General features: G+C 45.7%; 1 protein-coding gene across 1 annotated transcript; it reads left to right on the top strand.

Moving 5' to 3' along the window:
- Positions 1 to 1,042: 1,042 nt before the first annotated feature.
- LGALS9 (galectin 9) lies at positions 1,043 to 19,618 on the top strand. The gene is made up of 10 exons (XM_073316011.1): positions 1,043 to 1,149; positions 4,090 to 4,178; positions 5,640 to 5,850; positions 6,473 to 6,592; positions 13,043 to 13,078; positions 13,442 to 13,525; positions 14,348 to 14,359; positions 16,566 to 16,654; positions 18,091 to 18,253; positions 19,147 to 19,618. Exons 1-10 carry the CDS (start codon positions 1,120 to 1,122, stop codon positions 19,291 to 19,293), a joined length of 981 nt encoding a protein of 326 aa, XP_073172112.1. The 5' UTR covers positions 1,043 to 1,119; the 3' UTR covers positions 19,294 to 19,618.
- Positions 19,619 to 20,593: the final 975 nt, after the last annotated feature.

A 20,593-nucleotide genomic window follows, 5' to 3' on the forward strand; every position in this document is an offset into this window, starting at 1 on the left:
ACGCCTCCCTGCCTGTGCCCCCCTGCCTGCCCCCCTCTCCCCCAGCCTGCGCCCCCAGCTCCTGCCTGCTCCCCTCCCCCCTCAGACTGCGCTCCCCTCTTCCCCAGCCTGTACAACTCCCTTCCCCTGCCCGCTCCCTCTCCCCACAGCCTGCACAACACGCCTCCCTGCCTGCGCCCCCCACCTGTGCCCCCCCAGCCTGCCCCCTCTTCCCCCAGCTCCTGCCTGCACCCCTCCCCCCTCAGCCTGCGCCCCCCCTCTTCCTCCAGCCTGTACAACCCCATCCCCTGCCTGCTCCCCTCTCCCCACAGCCTGCACAACACGCCTCCCTGCCTGTGCCCCCCAGCCTGCCCCCCTCTCCCGCAGCCTGCGCCCCCAGCTCCTGCCTGCACCCCTCCCCCCTCAGACTGCGCTCCCCTCTTCCCCAGCCTGTACAACTCCCTTCCCCTGCCCGCTCCCTCTCCCCACAACCTGTGCCCCCTTCTCCCCCAGCCTGCGCCCCCAGGTCCTGCCCGCACCCTTCCCCCCTCAGCCTGCATCCCCTCTTCCCCCAGCCTGTACAACCCCATCCCCTGCCTGCTCCCCTCTCCCCACAGCCTGCACAACACGCCTCCCTGCCTGTGCCCCCGCCTGTGCCCCCCCAGCCCGCCCCCTCTTCCCCCATCCCCTGCCTGCTCCCCTCTCCCCACAGCCTGCACAACACGCCTCCCTGCCTGCGCCCCCCACCTGTGCCCCCCCAGCCTGCCCCCTCTTCCCCCAGCTCCTGCCTGCACCCCTCTCCCCACAGCCTGCACAACACGCCTCCCTGCCTGTGCCCCCCACCTGTGCCCCCCCAGCCTGCCCCCTCTCACTCATCCCCTGCCTGCTCCCCTCTCCCCACAGCCTGCACAACACGCCTCCCTGCCTGCGCCCCCCACCTGTGCCCCCCCAGCCTGCCCCCTCTTCCCCCAGCTCCTGCCTGCACCCCTCCCCCCTCAGCCTGCGCCCCCCCTCTTCCCCCAGCCTGTGCGCCACCCCCCGCGCCTGCCCCCCTCCCACAACAGCCTCCGCTTCCCCTGACTCCGCCGCTCTCACTCTCGGTTTCTCTTTAGTCAGAGGCTGTCTGCTCCAGTCGCTCCCATGGCTCAGCTGGCGCCCTACTTCAAGCCGGTGAGTCTCTCTCTCTGGCGGGGGGGTGGCACGGGGAGAGGGACCCCTGGGCTTGGGTGGGGCATGGAGGGCAGGAGAGAGATTGGGGAGAAAACAGGAAGAGTTCTTTCTTGTCCCCTCCTCCCACCCCCCTTTTGTAGCCACTGAAGTGTTTCTTGGGTTTCTCTGTTATCCCCAAGTTGCTCGCCCCTGCCTGAGTTGGGAGCCATCACTCCTCCCAAGCCCCCTTCTGGGCCAGGCTGAGTCACACGCTGAGAGTGACCAAGGGCCAGATTTCCCAAGGTGTGTCAAGCGCCATAGATGAGCACCTAGTGGGATTTTCAAAAGCAACCGGGCACCTCAAATGGTCCCTTAGAATATGCGCTAGTGACTTACGCTAAACCAGTGGTTCTCAACCAGGGGTACGTGTAGCCCTGGGGGTACTCAGCGGTCTTCTAGGGGGTATATTGACTCATCTAGATATTTGCCTAGTTTTGCAACAGTCTACATAAAAAGCACTAGCAAAGTCAGAACAAACTGAAATTTCATAGACAATGATTTGTTTATACTGCTCCGTATGCTAGACACTGAAATGTAAGTACAATATTTATATTCCATCTGATTTATTTTATAATGATATGGTAACAATGAGAAAGTCAGCAATTTTTCAGGAATAGTGTGCTGTGACACTTTTTGCATTTTTATGTCTTATTTTGTAAGTTTTTAAGTGAGGTGAAACGAGACAAATCAGACCCTAGAAAGGGGTACAGTAGTCTGGAATGGTTGAGAGCCACTGTGCTAATCTATCTTCTCTTCACCCCTGTATTTAGCTGTGACACTCCGAGTAACTTTCCCAGACCCAGAGTTCTGTGTAGCTGGAAAGCTTGTCTCTCTCACCAACAGACATTCATCCAATAAGAGAGATTACCTCATCCACTTTGTCTTATCCAGGCACCAAACTCGTAAACGTTTTTGAAAATCCATTAGGCCCCTATCTATATCTTTAGGCACCTAAATACACTGGGAAATGTGGCCCCAAGTGTCCCGGGTCTGGTAGAGAAAGTAATATGCCACCAGGGTTCATAAGGCAGTGAAAGGGGATTGGGTCACAGCGGTTCATGGAACAGATCCTGGGCAGTCTTCCTTGGAAAAGACATTGGGTCCAACGTATCGCTGCTCTAAACAACAGTCATACCAGGGACACATTTGTCCCAGTGGCTGCATTTCTCACTTTTGGACTAATGCATTTCACAGCTTCTTGGAAAAAGCCAGGTGCTCTTTAGGAAATATGATTCTCCACTACCCTGCACCTTGTGTATTCATCTACATCTGCGTGCAATCTCTGCTGGCAATATCTTTGTACACCCACTTTGCACAGGTGCAAATAACTACCTCAGGTATGAGGCAGAGGAGAATCAAGACCCCATGTTTCCTGAGTGCATCTCTGAGGGACAGGAAATGGACAGCATTGAGCAACAACCCAGAGACCCAAAATCGAAAGGCGCATTGCTTCCGGGGTTGGGGTGATGAATGATCACAGCAAAGAAATCTGTTGAAGCAAGAGAAAATCTGTCTTGTTAGGTTCCTTACAAATAAATGCTTGCAAGTTTTGCACCTATAATCTTCTCTTCGTATTATTCTTTTACCACTGATATAGGAAATTGAAGCATGCTTACACTCAAGTCCTCTGACAAAAAATGTTACACATGAAAGAACTAAGCCTGAGAGAAAAAGAACCTCAGATTAAAAAAAACAACTATTTTTTAAAACCACAAAGTCAGTGTTTGTTGTGTGAAAACTGGAATGAACTTGTTTTTATACTTCCGTATGCAGAATAGATATAGTCTTCTTAGGTAACGTTGTTGGGCTGTTTGCTTGTTTTTTTACTTCATGCAACTTCCCTTTTCGTTTTGAGCTTCCGAGTACCACTTGGAGAGTCTTCTTCCAAAGCTACTATTCAAACTTCTCTGAGTAGGCTAGTATAGGGTGTTTTTGCCTCTTCTTACTCCTGGATCAGTGATATTGTTTCTGAGGGCATGTCTACACTACAAACTTAAGTCAACCTATGTTAGGTCAATTTACAGCCACCACAGTAATGACTGCAGTAGTTCACGCTTACACTACCCTCCTTCTGTGGGTGATGTGTGTCCTCACCAGGAGCGCTTCCACCAACTTAGGGAGGCAGGGGGGCTGACAGCCTGGGCTCTCAGCTCTGGGCGCAGCTCCCCACCGGGAGCCCACCTGACCGCTGGGCTCCCCGCTGGGAGCACAGCTGCCCCTGGGTTCTCGGCTCCATGTTCCTCTCCGGGAGCATTGGAGCTGCCCCGTGCAGCGGGGCTCACAGCTAGGAGTGAGGAACCAGGCAGACACAGCCCGGATCGGAGTGGGGAACCCAGGCAGCAGCCTGGCTGGGAGTGGGGAGCTGGGAACCTGGTGGGCAGCCAGGCTCTAGCTGGAGTCCCAAACCACCCCAGGCTGACAGCCCTAGCAGTGAGCAGCTTTCTTGTCACATTTACAGATGGAGAAACTGAGGCACAGGAAGGGGAAGTGACTTGCCTGAGGTCACCCAGGACGCTGGGGGCAGAGCTGAGAGTTGATCCCAGGTGTCCTGAACCAATCCATTATCCTGTCCACCAGGCCACATTGCCTGGTAGGAAGGAATGCTGACTGTTACCACTAGGATCGACAGAGTTTTTAGCTGTTTCATCTTACGTAGCTAGGCTGCAAGGGACAAGCCTTTACACAGAAAAGTCATGCTCTATAGGAACAGTCCTCAGAGAGAAATTTTGCGGCATACTGACTTCAGTTCATCAGGCTGGAATTTGTAGTGATTTGTCGGGCAGAGGAATCTAAATCCACAGCCAGATGAATGGGAGATGAACACCAATTCAGGATTAGAAAAGTGATTTAAATATTGTAACCCTTTAATGGACACTGTGTTGCTTTCTTTCTATTCCCCAGTCTCTCCCATTTACTGGCCCTATTCATGGCAGTCTTCGTGATGGCTTGATGGTTATCATCAGTGGAACTGTTCTTCCTCCATGTGACAGGTGTGTGCTTGTAGGTATACAGCTGCTCCACTCCTGTGCCTAAAATGAACTGTTGAGAATAATGGAATGTTTCTACTCCCTGGAGCATGACCAGGAAGAGGTCATGAGGTTAGCTCTAGTGACTCAGAGGAGTTTATCTGTGCTAAAGTTTCCCACATTCCCAGAAATACTGATCCAGTTCTTATCTGTTGACACAGAGTCGTTCAGATACGGCTTTGAGAGCGTGCAGATATCATGTATGAAAAGATGGTGAACTGTCCATTGCTGATAGCTCAGAGATCCAAATTCGAAAGCGTTTTGAGTTCCTGGATCAGGCCATCAGAGTCTATATGTGTCATAGAATTGATATTCTCGTCTCGTTGGTGTCCAGAGATATAAAGACTTTATGCACAAATACTTTAGGTGAATGTGTATCCATTACTGGATTTAGACATACAACTAACATCACTGCAGTACGGTACTCCCTCTGCGGACCATCTTTATTGCATACAGAATATAATCCCCGATTCAGTAAAGCACTTGCTAAACCTTAAACACATGAGTAATCACATCTCTGTTCAGAAGAATATTTGAGATTAAGTACTTTCCTGAACTGGGGCTTTAAAAAGGCAAGTTAGAGTTCACATCTTTTGGTATAACATAAACTAGTCACATTACTATTTTTAGGTTCCTTTATAAAAATCGTGTGACCAAAACATCGCTTCGTCTCCTCCACCCTATTCTCCCAATAAGAGCCTGATCCGTCAAGCTGCTATTCTCTTGACTAATTTTTACTACTTTAAATCAACAGGACTACGCAAAGGGATAGGGTTTGCAAGATCAGGCTTGACGTTACTATCATTGATACTATACGAAATGCACCTTTGAGAGATGTGCTATCGCAGCAGTAAATAGTTCCAATCTTATAATATGCCAATCACGCAGTTACCTCAGAAGGAAGGTCAGTTAAAACAATGGAAATATCTCAAGAGGCTCAGTAGCGTTGAAACATGCATTGTAAATATTCAGATTGTTGGTTTGAGCCCTGATCCCACAAATATTTACTACTGGGAATAGTCCTAAACATTATGATTAATTCATATTATACAATTCAACATTATAATTAATAAGTTCAGTGGGACTAGTCATGGGAAAAAAATCTCTGCCCAGAAATAAGTGTTTGGAGGATCATAACCTTAGTTGGTTTTCAGCAGGATAAAATCAGTTAGAACAGGCTTAACTACTAAGTATGAACACCGTGAGGTTTTTGTTGTTTGTTTTCACAGTAGAATAGACTGTGATCCTAAATTACTATGTTGCTTTAGACTTTCCACGCAGAAATGTTGTAATGACAGAAGAGACATCTTTGAGAGGGAGCAGAGGCTAGTCCTCTAGAAAGACTATTTTGGATACAAGTGAGAGCACACTAGATTTCTTAACTATGCTCAGTTTAGTTCATCTTTGTACGTTTTTCCTTCACAGGTTCCAGATAGACTTTCAGTGTGGATCCTGCCCAATTCCTCAAGCTGATATTGCTTTTCATTTTAACCCACGATTCGAAGAGGGTGGATATGTGGTTTGCAATACTTTTGAAAGACAGACTTGGGGAAAAGAGGAGAGGAAATATGAAATGCCTTTTTTTAAAGGTCACCCCTTTGAGATTCGGGTTTTGGTAACACACGACTCATTCCTGGTAATTTTTTTAATACTATATTTTACTTGAAAATTATTTTTAAAATGGCTATTCTGCTGAATCAAGGAACATTCTCACATGTAAAGAGTTATATTAAAACAATTCTCTTTTAAAGGGAATCTTTAATGGGAGTCTTTCCATTTATTGGAATGGGAATGGACTAAAACTCTGTGCTTACTTTTGCATTTTAGGCCCTGATGCTGGAAACACTCGTGTCCATGTTTAATTTTACACATGTGAGAAGTCCCATTGACTTCAATGAGACTGCTCAGATGTGTAAAGCTAAGCACCGGCATATGTGTTTACAGGACTGTGGCCTTAATCCATTTAGACAATTGAAAGACTAGTCAGTTTTGCCTGAGTTCTTCCTCAGTTTCTAGTGAATTTCGCTTTTGGGTTCCCAGGTACTAGCACAGTGCTGCAGTGTTTCGGTTGCAAAAGCTGCAGGGAAATGTTGGTTTATTTTGAATTGTTTCTTTGATTTTTGTAAAACTTCATAGAAATATTTCTATTGTTCTTAGGTTTTGTAATTTTTTTTTAAAACAAACCTTACATTTTCTTATGGGCACGAGATGTTATCCTTTATCCCAAAAGAATAACTTCTGATTTTTACACATGGCAGGTTGCTGTAAATGGAAAGCACTTTGTGGAGTACAAGCACCGGATTCCACTTTCCAAAGTGAACAACCTTAGTGTGTCTGGGGGTGTGGAAGTGGCAGTCATCAGCTTCCAAGATACTACTGTAAGTGCCGATTGCATGTATTATTGTGTTTCAGAACCACGAGGTGAACTGGAGAGACTCTAGTATTTGCAGATTTGGGGCATGATCCAGTGAGAATCTGAGTATATCCTATGGGTTTCTGAATATCTCAAACGGGTCTTGTCCCCACTAGTGCTCCCAGTGGTGGAGCTTCACCAGTGTTAGACTAACCGTGGGAAAAAAACATAAGCGTGGACAGAGTGCAGGTATTTTTTTATTGCCGTGTCATGCTCCAAGATGATAGAATGATAAAAAGCCAATGCTTGTCTGTTCTAGTGCTTCCAATTTTGCTGCCATCAATGAAACTGTAACTAAGCTAAACCAACAGTGGAAAAATTGCCAGCAAACTCAGTGAGCTCTGAGCTCAGCGTGGGATGAGGATGTTCAGATCCTTTTAGGAATCATTGGACCCATAGTCCTTAAACCCAATATTTTACTTGTAAAAAAAAAAAAAACCCTCTACTGTATTCCCGTATTTACTGAACTGGAGGCAAGCCTTTCAGGGAAATAGTAATGAGCCTTCAGCCAGACCATCTTGTGTTATAAACCTATTAAATATGAAAAGTCGGGGGACTGGATTGGAGACCTACAAGGAACTGATACGTGCCTACAAAGAACAAGTGGTGTCGCTGATTCTCATTCTCTCTGAGTCAGTAGTAGGCCAATGCCTCAGCAGGGCGTTAGAAGAGGCTTCATTGTTTCGTGTATTTTTAAGGCCAGAAGGGACCATCAGATCATCCAGTCTGACCTTCTGAATATCACAGGCCATTACTTTTTACCCAGGACCTCTGTGTGAAGTACAAAGACTTTAGTTAGACCATACCATTTTAGTCCTCTGGAAACTAAAATGTGTGTCATGGAAGACACCAAACTGCCTGTAGTAAAGTAGTCATTAAGGGGTTAATGGGGTTTATTCAGAGCAGTGGTTTTCAGCCAGGGGTACACGTACCCTTGGGGGTATGCAGAGATCTTCCCGGGGGCACCATCAACATCAAATATTTGCCTGGTTTTACAACAGGCTACATAAAAAGCACCAGCGAAGTCAGTACAAACAAAAATTTCATACAGACAATGACTTGTTTATACTGCTCTGAATACTGAAATGTAAGTACTGTATTTATATTCCAGTTGATGTATTTTATAATTATATGGTCAAAATGAGAAAGTCAGCCATTTTTCAGTAATAGTGTTGTGTGACAGGTTTGTATTTGTATGTCTGATTTTGTAAGCAAATAGGTTTTAAGTGAGGTGAAACTTGGGGGTACACAAGATAAATCAGACTCCTGAAAGGGATACAGTAGTCTGGAAAGATTGAGAGCCACTGGCTCAGAGTATGATGGTTTGAGCCATGCTCCACCCTTACTTCATTTCCTGTTTAATTAGCGTGTGTTTTTCACCCCTTCCCCCCGTCTGTATATAGTTGAGTAAAGCAGCAAGTTCCCAGCCTGCAGTACTGTAAGCAAAGTGTGTTTCTTGTGCACTGAATGGTCCCTTTACAAAACTGTCACCAGTGCCCGAGGCCCTTGCAATGACAGGGAATTATTTGGTGAGATATGCCTAGATGATCTCAGCAGGTGAGCGACACTCCGTGGTGCAGGGGAAGGCAAAAGAAACCCCAGGGTCCCAGCCAATCTGATCTGGGAGGAAATTCCTTCTCAACCCCAGCTCTAACAATCAATCTGACCTGGGTATGTGAGCAAGAGACAGCAGCCAGGCATTTATAAATGCTGGGCTGTTGCAGGGACCGTCTTTCAAATCAGATGTGAAACCTCGGTGCTGACCCGTTCTCTGTGTTAAAGATCCTGGCTCTTCTTGCAAAAGTTAGGGGTGTGAACCCTCCTTTCCTGTCCAGATTCCAATGCAGGTAAATTAATTCTTCCTGCGGGAGTTCTCTCTGCAGTTTTGGTGGGACACAATATACCTTCTTTGTATCCTCTGCCATTTTACAGTGTAGTGGTGCTCGGAAAAACTGCAGCCCTAGGTGTGCTGGTAATTGAGTGCGGGGTGAAGTAATGTGAGGATTGTGTTGTGAAGCTTAATTAGTTAATGTTCCTAAAGTACTGTGAGATCCTTGGATCTGTGCAATTCCCTAGAGAAGTATGAAGTGTTAGGAATAATTTCAGTCTCTTGAAGAGATGTACTTACAACTAAGGGCATGGCTACACTTGCAAGTTACAGCGCATTAAAGCAGCCCAGTGCGCTCTAACTCACAACGCGTCCACACTGGCAAGGCACGTAGAGCGCTCTGACTCCATGGCTACGGTGCTGCTGGTCTCCACCTCAGCGAGTGGAATAACGTTTGCTGCGCCCCCGCTGGAGCGTCATGGCGCCAGTGTGGACACCCTGGTCTGTTAATGCTCTGTGATCGGCCTCCAGACGTGTCCCACGATGCCTGTTCTAGCCACTCTGGTCATCACTTTGAACTGTACTGCCCTGCCCTCAGGTGACCAACCGTCAGACCCGCCCTTTAAATTCTCTGGGAATTTTGAAAATCCCCTTCCTGTTCGCTCAGCCAGGCGTGGAGTGCTCTCAGCGAATCTTTCCGGGTGACCATGCCCCCACGCGCCAGGCGATCCCCAGTATGGAGCAATGGCAAGGTGCTGGACCTCATCACTGTTTGGGGGGAGGAAGCTGTCCAGTCCCAGCTGCGCTCCAGCCATAGGAATTATGATACCTTCGGGCAGATATCAAGGGACATGCTGGAAAGGGGCCATGCCCGGGATGCACTGCCGTGCAGGGTTAAAGTGAAGGAGCTGCGGAATGCCACCGCAAAGCCCGAGAGGCAAACCGCCGCTCCGGTGCTGCCCCTGTGACCTGCCGTTTTTACAAAGAGCTGGACGCAATACTTGGGGGCGACCCCACCTCCATGCCGAGTACCACCATGGACACTTCAGAGCCCAGTTCAACAAGGCAGGAAGAGGAGGAGGAGCAAAGCGGGAGCGAGGGTGCTGAGGCGGAGGAAGACACCCCTGCATCCGTAGATGCATGCAACCAGGAGCTGTTCTCAAGCCAGGAGGAAGGTAGCCAGTCGCCGCGGCCAGTGCTTGGAGAAGGACAAACACCAGAGGAGGTTCCCGGTAAGCGGCTTTTATTTTGGGAAGGAAGTTGTTCGGTGCGGGATCTTGGGGCAAGGAGGGTTAGGGCCGCATGCATGCCTAGATGTGGAATAGGGCGTTGAGGTGCTCTCTCACATTGCAGTAATTGGCCTCAGTGATCTCTTCAAAGTTCTCATCCAGAACTTGGGCAATGCGCTTGCACAGTTTTGTTTCTTTTCAATAAATGCATTTTCTTTTCATTAAATGGATTTTTTTTTGCTTTGAAAACATTCTTTATTATTGCAGAACGTAAAAGATATCTTAGCCCAGGAAAGCAACAGGCTCTGCAAGTCAGTGTATCATGCGTAGCAAACACAGATTCTACTAACATTGGAACCACCACCTTTCACTCCCGTGCAGGGCACCAGACATTACTGGTGGCTTTCAGCCTCAAATTGCTCCCTCAAGGCATACCTAGTCCTTTCAGCCCCATGCTGGGCCCCTCTAATAGCCCTGCTCTCTGGCTGTTCGAATTCAGCCTCCAGGTGTTGAATTTCCTAGTTTCATGCCTGAGTGAATTGTTCACCCTTCCCTTCACAAATGTTATGGAGGGTACAGCACGCGGATATAACCGCGGGGATGCTGTCATCAGCCAGGTCCAACTTCCCATACAGAGAGAGCTAGTGGCCCTTTGAACAGCCAAAAGCACACTCCACAGTCATTTTGCACCAGCTTAGCCTGTTGTTGAACGGCTCCTTGCTGCTGTCAGGGCTCCCTGTGTAGGGTTTCATAGGCCATGGCAATAAAGGGATCACAATGGGCATTTCGACTTCCCCTACGGTGATCTTCTGGTCTGGGAAAAAAGTCCCGACTTGCAGCTTCCTGAACAGGCCAGCGTTCCGAAAGACACGTGCGTCATGCACCTTTCTGGGCCAGCCTGTGTTAATGTCAATGAAATGCCCACGGTGGTCCACAAGCGCCTGGAGAACCATAGAGAAATACCCCTTCTGATTAACGTACTCAGAGGCTAGGTGGGCTGGTGCCAGAATTGGAATATGCGTCCCATCTATTGCCCCTCCGCAGTTAGGGAAACCCATTTGTGCAAAGCCAGCCACAATGTCATGCACGTTACCCAGAGTCACGGCTCTTCTGAGCAGGATGCGATTAATGGCCCTGAAAACTTGCATCAACACGATTCCAACAGTCGACTTCCCCACTCCAAACTGGTTAGCGACCAATCGGTAGCTATCTAGAGTTGCCAGCTTCCAGATTACAATAGCCACTCGCTTCTCCACCGTCAGGGCAGCTCTCAATCTCGTGTCCTTGCACTGTAGAGTGGGGGCGAGCTCAGCACACAGTCCCATAAAAGTGGCTTTCCTCATCCGAAAGTTCTGCAACCACTGCTCTTCATCCCAGACTTGCATGACGAAGTGATCCCACCACTCAGTGCTTGTTTCCCGAGCCCACAAGCACCATTCCACGGTGGTGAGCATGTCCGTGAATGCCACAAGCAATCTCGTGTCGTATGCAATACTCGCATCGATATCATCGTCGGAGTCCTTACCATCACTTTGGATCTTAAGGAGTAACTCGACTGCCAAACGTGATGTGCTGGCGAGATTCATGAGCATATTCCTCAGCAGTTCGGGCTCCATTCCTGCAGACCGAAAGGGAAGACAGAGCGCGCAGTACAAAAAACATTGAAAGATGGCTCCAATTGTGGATGGAAGCAGAGAGATTGCTGGGATGCGAACCGATGCATCACAGGGCGTTGGGACAGGACCCAGAATGCCCCACACCCTCCGCACCCTTCCCACAAGCTACAGCACCAGAATGGGACGAGGTGCTCTGTGGGATAGCTGCCAGCAATGCACCGCTCCCAATGCCGCTGCAAGTGCCGCAAATGTGGACATGTCCGTGTGCTTGCAGCTGTCAGTATGGACAGACTGCCGCGCTTTCCCTACTGCACTCCACGAAGGTTGGTTTAACTCAAAGCACTCTACATTTGCAAGTGTAGCCATGCTCAAAGGGTATCTCTGGGAGAATTGTCCAGTTTTTTTTATTTGTATAACAGCTGTGGTGTTTACTGTTTTCTGGGGGGAGGGAGGGAAATATAAATGACTTCAGAGAATAAAAAAAACCCCTCTAGATTCTAGTAATTAAGAAACCTGCTTTTATAATAAGATTTTCCATGCTGAGAGCAAAATATAACAGTGCACAATGACATAAATATTTCATAATCTAGTATATGACATTTATTCAATCCTTCACAAAGATCTCTGGAATAGTTAGTATTTAATATACAGCGATTGTCTTATTGAATCAAATTTTACAGGTGCATTTGAGCATTCTTAATTTGTAACCTAATTGAAAAACTAAAGCCACCCATTGTTTTCCCATATTATGATTCCTGTTTCTTTGCAATAATCCTACTGTTGTGTATAGATTCCCTCTCCCCCACTGATGTTTGAGCAAATGGGAAGGGGCAGTGTCTTCTCACTGCTTTTCTGGTGAATTAGACATTGGGCTGAATTAAGTACCACAGGAACTGTGTGTAATTCCCATGAACTTCAATGGATGCTAAATTTTCCATACTCCAGGGCTGACCTTGGCTCATGGTCTTTAATTTCTTTGCCCACTGATTCTCCATTGCAGATCCTGGTTTACTTTTGATGCATTGGGCAAGGAATTCACCTGAGGATTCAGGGAAAGAGTGCAGGATGCTAAGATCTGGTTCAAATCTAATTTTTTAACTCATGGTTGAAATAATTTTGATTGTGCAATCTAGTCCTAGTGAACACTGGGGCTACCTAACAGAACTAGCTCATTATTTGACACACACTGAAGAGTCTAGCAATGGATTAAAAGGATTATCACAGGAATACTGAGGAAACTCTCATGGTATTTACCCCTACGCCTGTCTGCTTCCAGTGCTGTCACCATTCGTTTGGAATAATAACTGCTGGAAAATTCATGACCATATATGTGTAAAATACAATTTTTTAAAAAAGAATAATCCATTTAAACAGCAATATTTAGGGGAAGAAGAGCAGGATTGAGAATGCAATTCCAGCATGGTCACTGGGAGGGTGCATGTCATCACTACTATGGAAATCTGTTGCTTAGAGTGTCTAAATATGTCCAACATATCTTACCCTAACAATCAGTCTAGTTCACTGTATTGCAGGAAATATAACTGTTTCTGCATCAGTACCTTTAATAGTAAATACTCATGGTCTGATGAGAAGGCAATTGCGTATCAAGTTTGTGGAAGAGTGTATACCCAGGTCTCCTGGAATCACTAGACCACATTACTTCTGTCAGCTGATTTTGCCATTCAGACAGGACTGTTAATTCAAGCCTTTTGGACTAATTTTTTCTTTTTCATAACATTTAGCCCCCAGGTGCTTGGTGTCCTAGATCAGCTGGGATCGTAAGTGTTTACTCTAACTTTCTTTGTGCACTTTATTCCTTTTGTTGGCTTGTATGAACCAAAGTTGGGAAACAGAGCAACTCTGACAAGCTCTATTTATTTCTTCACTCCACGAAAAATCAGAAGCAAGAATAGGATTCTGAATATTTTAATCAGAAAGAAACATATTGTCAGAGCACGCAAAGACAATAATGGCAATATGTGATAAGAGAGAAAAAAAATATCACAGTCTGGGCCTTCTTCATGATTTTTTCAGGGCTAATTTGTACGCTCACGACGATTCACCTGTTTTCTGTGTCGATAGTGCCTCCTAGTGGCTATTCTTTTATTTGTTAAGTACCAAGATTGTCTTTCACTTTTCAGACCAATGCAGCTTTCCCACCTATACAGTTGGCTCCTGGATCAACATATAGTGTGAGTTTAAGTGATGCTGAATCCATTTGTATTAATTGAAGGGAAAATTTTCTGCTTGATTCAATGGGCTAAATAGAGTTCTCTTTTACATCATGTAAGTAGAAAATAATTAAATTTGCTTGACTAGTGTTAGTTTGGATTTTATTACATCAGTGTAACAGAGAGCAGAACATAGCCCAGCCCAATATTCCAGGTCTGCTAAGGCAAGCTTAGCAAGAACTAAAGCAGCCAACTTTTGTCTGCAATATTAAGACTCCAGACTGGTGCTTTTGGATGGATAGTAATGTGAAATGATTGTCTTGGGATCCAATCCTGTGAGGTGCTGAGGACCCTCAACTTCCTTTGCTGTCAAGGAGAGTAGAATTAGACCAGTGTTTAGTGCTTTTGAGAATCCCATCCAAGTAGGATTGGGCCCTTTTCTTTGTTGTGTGTAGCTTCTGAATACTCTGCTCTCAGAATTCAGTGAGGTTGCGTGGGTGTCACTAAGAACAGAATTTGTCTCGTTGGCTTTACTTTAGGCAGCACAGATAGAAAGCTTTTATTAATCAAATGTCTAAATAGGGATCTTGCGATATCCCCTTTCAAAATTGTCATTGGAACCTCCTTCCTCTCCCACTTTGAAAACCCTGGTGTGGTTTACAGACTTTTAAAATCAATACACAGAAGTAAAGCATAGTTAAAAGAACGAGTGGGTTACATTTAAGAATTGGAAGCGTGGCTCTCATGGAATTTGTAAGCACACTTTTGTTTTAACTCTGCCTGCTTATCAAGGCTGCCTGTTCAGATGTGTGAGATCTTTTCTCTTTTCCTTTCTGTTTGTCGTCAAATCCTGCTTTTCCACCTGGACCGTACCAGCCACAAACTTATGTAAGTCTTTATAACATTATTTTGTGGTGGTTGTCACTGGGGAGGTGGGTACTTTTTAAATTTGAAGTGCTGAAAGATCAGGTGAAAAAGAATTCTGGCTGAGAATGTGATTTCGGAGAGCCGAAAGAGGGTCAGGAGAAGTGACTTCTCTGAATTGTCACATTGGGAAAGAATAATGCCCACTGGGTTATCCAACAGTCGAAAGGTTAGTCTACAGAACACCTTTCTTATGGAAAGGTTCCATACACCTGCGCTGCTGAGCCTGCATGCCTTGATTGCTACCTGGCATTCCAGGGGGGGGTGGGAGGATTGAGTTAAATAAAACTAAAGGCCAACATTAAAAGTATAGTAGTGACCTCAGTGTGGTCTGGTGGGTCTCAGAGTCAGGTCACAAAAACTGATGCAGATGGATGGTCTCATTAGAAGAGTGGAAGCCAATGACTGAATGGGCCCTGGAGACCAATCTATTCCCTCACCCCCAACACTGAATTTCTTCTGGCATTTTGCTGCCCAGTCACCCAGTTCTGTGAGATCCTTTTGTAGCTCTTCACAGTCTGCCTGGGCCTTAACTATCTTGAGTAGTTTTGTATCATCTGTAAATTTTGCCACCTTCCTGTTTACTCCTTTTTCCAGATCATTTATGAATCTGTTGAATAGGACTGGGCCCAGCCCGCTTCCCAGCCCTGTTGGACAAACACACGCTAGCTCTGCTTAAGCTAGTGCTCTGTTCACAGCGACACATACCCAGGGGGTCAGGCCGGCTTGAACTCAGCTCACCTGAGCCACCCCGCATACGGCTGCAGCCACACTCCCAGTTTTAGCTCACTAGACCAAACAGAACTAGTGTATGTTTGTCTGCCTGTGCTGGGAAGCACTCTCCCCGTGAGAGTCGGAAGCTTGATACATTCAGTATTGCTTACCCTACAGTGCAGGGCAATGCCTAATGTATTGCAAGATTACTTGTGCTCCTTACAGGCGACAGACTCAACCTCTAAATGGACCTGAAACACCCTGACACTTTTGTTTCAGGATCTGTCTGACTTCCTTTGTCATTTGTTTTTAACTGATGTGCATTTATTAGACTCCCCCTGGTGGGTGAAAATAAAAAGGAAGCTGCCAAGGCTGATTCTGGCACTTTGAGTGCAGAAGGTGGGGGCCTGACAGAACTTTAAAATGAATACTGGCCCCTCCCGGCTGGGATTAAACTCCCAAGGTTCCATCTTGTCTCTGACCTTGGCTTGGTAAATGCTGCCACCACCCAAATGCAAACCCCTCTGAGAGCCCAGGAAGGCGCACTTGGGAATTCCTTCCTGTGGGGTATCCTCAAAGCCCTTTCACGCATCCCCCTCTCCGGGGAAGAGCTGAGAAACAAAAACAAAGAAATCAGCTGTTGCCACCAGCTAACTAAAAACATGTGCAGAAAGCTCTTAAGACCCAAAAATCCAAATCCTGTTTTTAAAAAAAGGTAAATTTTATTAAAAACAAAAAGAAAGAAAATACATCTGGAAACTCAGGCTGCTGTTAGATTTTTAGAAGAGCAATTCCAAAAATTTAGCACCAAAATAGCTTTCGGGGGGGTCCATCTTAAAGGTTACAAGCAAAACAAAAGCACCTGGGGTTAGCATAGAGGAATCCACAAGCCATAAAGAAATAACAAGAGATAAACCTAATCGCATCTTCCTAAACATTTCCTGATCTACTTACATATCTGGTTTCAGAGTAACAGCCGTGTTAGTCTGTATTTGCAAAAAGAAAAGGAGTACTTGTGGCACCTTAGAGACTAACCAATTTATTTGAGCATAAGCTTTCGTGAGCTACAGCTCACTTCATATCTGGGTTTTCCAATGAGCAGTTTCTAGGTATGATTCTGATGATTTTTCATACCTGGCTCCACTTCTTACAGCATAACTCCTATCCAGTTTACCTCTCAGCCAAGAGCTAACAACAGACAGACAAAGGGGGAGTTTTGTTTCAATTTTAAAAAGTTCTAGGCCTCCTACTGGCCCCTTTGTCCAGGTGCCCACTTACTTCCTTTTTAACCCTTTACAGGTAAAGCAAGTAGAGAACAGCTACTAAGAGGGATTTTATAGCTAACTGGCTGGCTGGGTGTCCATAAAGGGGAGCTAGCCCCTCCCTTCATTTATTACAGAAGCAAGTATGTTCTGATTGATATTTTTTAAGCCTGTTTTCCTGTATCTTTCACTAGCCTGTGCCATACCACACTTCGATTCTTGGAGGACTTTGTCCATCAAGATCTCTCGTAATAACAGGGACCATTCCTCTTGATGCTGACAGGTAAGTAGCAGAGACAGCCCCATGTCTGCATTGCAGCCACATTTAGACTTCTCTGAAGTTCAGGGAAGATGCAGTTGTCAGGAAGGGTTTTTCCCCCCAGCATACAGTCATGGTTATATTTTAAATAGCTGCAATCCCTCTGCACACAAACACAGCTGCTGTTGACATGTCCTGGCATCCTTAAGATTTTTCCTTTACAACTGGCTGGTGTTTCTCCTTACATCTTTCCCCCTCAGCCTCAGTGGCTGCGCAACATGCTTGTATGCCTATAACAGCCACTACAAGTAGGCCAGTACAGCTGGTGTTTAATTAACAGTTTGGGGGATCAACTCCCGTTGACTTCCATGAGAGTGTTTGCATTGACTTCACTGAGAGTCAGTTGAGGTCACTCTTCCTTCCACTGACTTCAGTTTCAGCCAGCTTGTACATCCGAGAGTAAGATTTGGCTCTTGGTTTGCAAATTTTAGCCCTGATGGCAAATTTTGCCTGGGCTGTCAACTGCACCCTAGATTTCAGTGATGCTTAATGGCAGTGCAGAGGTCTGTCTGTGTGGAATCACTTGCTGAGTCGAGGTGTCTGTCAAGATACCTGGCTACAGATGCCGAGAGCTCTTGGAATCTCCTGGCCAGCTAATTCAGTCAGCACACACAGCTGTGACATTTTCACCCTGCAGACGGGAGGAAAGTAGTTCTTCTGAACAAGACAGAGCCTGCTTTTTTAGATCTCATTAGAAATTGTTGCACTGTTAATTAATCCTAGGAATGGGACGTTTCAGTCAAGGCATTTTATTACTGAAAATGACAGTGGTATATGACCAGGAGAGGACTGTACCACTTGAAGGTGCTAGTGTACATTGTGTAAAAATGTGTTTTCTCTAAAGCTTTTAAACTTTTTGATTAAGCCAAGCTCATTGTTGAGTTTAACATAATGAATACAATAGCGATGAGTCAAATTGTTGATCAGAATTTGTAAAGGGGCCTCAGCCAAGCATTTTACTTTGCACCAGCAATTAATTATGAGAATAATGAATTGCAAGCACAGATGGCCACATTTAACTGCCTGACTTGTAGTCACATTCAGGTAGCTGATTACCCGATTCTCAGAGGAGCGGGCTGCTTACAGCTTCCATGTAAAGTGAAGGGGAACTGCAGTTGCTCACCATCTTTGAAACTAAGGCAGTAGGTGACTTAATGCTCTATAACTTGGGCCAACTATTAACTACTTGAAGCAGCCACAAATTGCAGCGGCAAAATAAAAGGGTGCATATTTTATTTAAGTGGCTTAAATGCATGTACTGTATTATTGTGCTTGATACTGACTTTGCATGTCACACCTTCTAGTTAATCATATTGTGTTCCCCAGTTAAAACTGTAGTGAATGGTGGTGTTTAAAAGTGAGGGGGTTTCATGCGTGTGATTTGTCTCCGGTGTGTTTAGATTCCATGTCAATCTGAAATGGGGCGAAGAAATTGCCTTCCATCTAAACCCAAGATTCTCTGAGAAGACCATTGTCCGCAACAGTTTTCTGCACCAGCGCTGGGGGCCAGAGGAACGTGGCTTGCCAAGTGGCATGCCTCTCAGCCGTGGGCAGAGCTTCATAGTGAGCAAAACCATTTTAAACTAGTCACTCGTTATGCTCATTGACGAGGACATTTTGCTTTTGGCCTTTGAGGTCTTTACATTCACTTAGGCACATTTAGGAAGAGAAATAGCACCTTAAATTGTTAAGTGGTTAGAGGCTCTTGGTTGTCCAATTTGAGAACCTTTAAAGGAGCCTGATTTTTCAGAGGGCAAGTGCTTAGCACTCTCTGAAAATTAGGTCTTTTCAATGTGTCTCAAGCTGACAGCCCCAAAAGCCAGGTACTAAAATCCCTAGGCACTCTTGAAAGTTTAGGTCCGTATTCGTAGTAAGGATAACAGTAAAAGGACTACCAGTGCGTGTGCTTCAGGGAATAAGCCAGTGACCAGAGAGCATAGAATAGAATTTCCCTCCATTTCGCTGCATGAAGGCTTTAGCGTTCATATATATTCCTGCTGGAGGCAGGCTTCCCAGAGCGAGCGCTGGTCTGTACTAGAATTGTAAATCCCACTGTAATAACTCTTAGTGTTTGACATTTTCAGAGCTGTGGAGCTCAGTCAGCCCCGTGGGGTAGGTGAGAAAATATCGATAACCCCATGTAATAGATAGGAAATCTTAAACATAGAGGTTAAATGACTTGCCTGCAGACACAGAGCAAACCAGTGAGAGCTGGCATCGGAACTCCAGGGCCCCTGACTCCAGTCCAGCATTCGCTCTACCAGATCACACTGCTCCTGTGCTAGAATGATGACTACTATGATTTACAAGCGCAACTTTGCAAATGTATTTTTATAAAAGAGGGAGAAATTCATATATTTGATGCTTTCTATATATTTTTCTCCATAGCTATTGCTCATTTCTGAATGCCTGTTTATGGGATTTCTTCACTCTTTTTTTCCTCCCTTGGTTTGCAGATCTGGATTTTATGTGAAGCTTGCTGCTTTATGGTGACTGTGAATGGACTCCACCAGTTTGCATACAACCACCGAGTTCTTAACCTCCAGCAGATAGACAGGCTTGAAGTAGAGGGTGATGTTATGCTGACCTATGTTCAGGTTTAAAGATGAAATCCTACATACAATTTATATAACAGAGTCAGCTTCTGTGTACGCCTCCTAAAATTAGCTGTTTACTAGGGAATTTGCTACTGAAACTTAATCAAGAATCTAATTCTTTTTTTTTTATAACCACTTCAACCTAACTAGCAATCCTGCTATTTCTAGACCAACCCACGCTTTTTGTATAAGCTTTTTATATGCTAGAACTTTACTTCTGTTCAGATCATATTGTTCATTTTTTAGGCCTTTTTACTACGATGATACTTATGTTCCTTAATTTTGTAAGTGAATAATCAGGGATCTGTGCATTAAACTTAATATTAAAACATTTGGAGAAAATGTGTTAGTTTTTTTAATGAGTTCTGAAGAAACCATTCAAACTTAAGGTTGTGTTTTATCTTGATGGATAAAGATTCTGTCTACATTGCAAGTTACTGTTGGGAAAGCCAGGGTCTGCATCTACAGCGCACCAGCTTGCTGTCCATTAAAGTCCCTCAACTTTCCCTGTGCTGTAGCAGAATTCACATGGGACGTTACTGAGCAGGAAGGTGGTACGCTGTAGACTCTCACGTGGCTTGCCCTGTAGTAACTTGCCAGGTAAGTAGGAAAAAGCCCAGGGAAACAGCAGCAAGGGGTAAGACTGTGCAGACCTTTGTTGCTTGTTAGAGGATCCCTGGGCTGGAACCCAGTGTGAAGGGTGGGCCTGGGTTTCCCTACCAGACACGGGGAAATGGCATAGGGTGTTGCAGATACCAGCTGGACAGCCCCTGTAATAGATCAGAACAGCTGAGTTATGGTGTTGGGCTGTGATTCAAAGATTAAGGACAGAAGGGACATTGTGCTCATCTAGTCCAGCAGTTCTGAAACTTCATTACACCGCAATCCCTTTCTGGCAACAAAAACTAAAACATGACCTGAGGGGGAGGGACAGGGAGCGAGCCTGAGCCCTGCTGTCCCAGGATGGAGCCCTCGGGCTTTGACATCACCTCCCAGTGGCAGCACTTGGGTTTTGGCTTCAGCCCTCAGCCCCAGCAAGTCTAACACTGAACCTGGCAACCCCATTAAAATGGGGTTGTAACCCACAGTTTGAGAACCGTTGATCTAGTCTGATTTCCTGCGTAACACAACCCGTACAATTTCATCATGTTATTCCTGCATCTAGCTCAGTGACTTGTGGTTGAATTAAAGCATATTTTCCAGAAAGAAAGCCAGACTTGATTTAAAAACTCCATGCCATGCAGTGTCCACCTCACCCAGGACTGGAGAGGTTCAAGGGGCGAGGCAGGCCAATTAACTGCCTAGG

This window comes from Lepidochelys kempii, chromosome 17 (genome assembly GCF_965140285.1).
Source record: "Lepidochelys kempii isolate rLepKem1 chromosome 17, rLepKem1.hap1, whole genome shotgun sequence".
Lineage (NCBI taxonomy): Eukaryota > Metazoa > Chordata > Testudines > Cheloniidae > Lepidochelys > Lepidochelys kempii.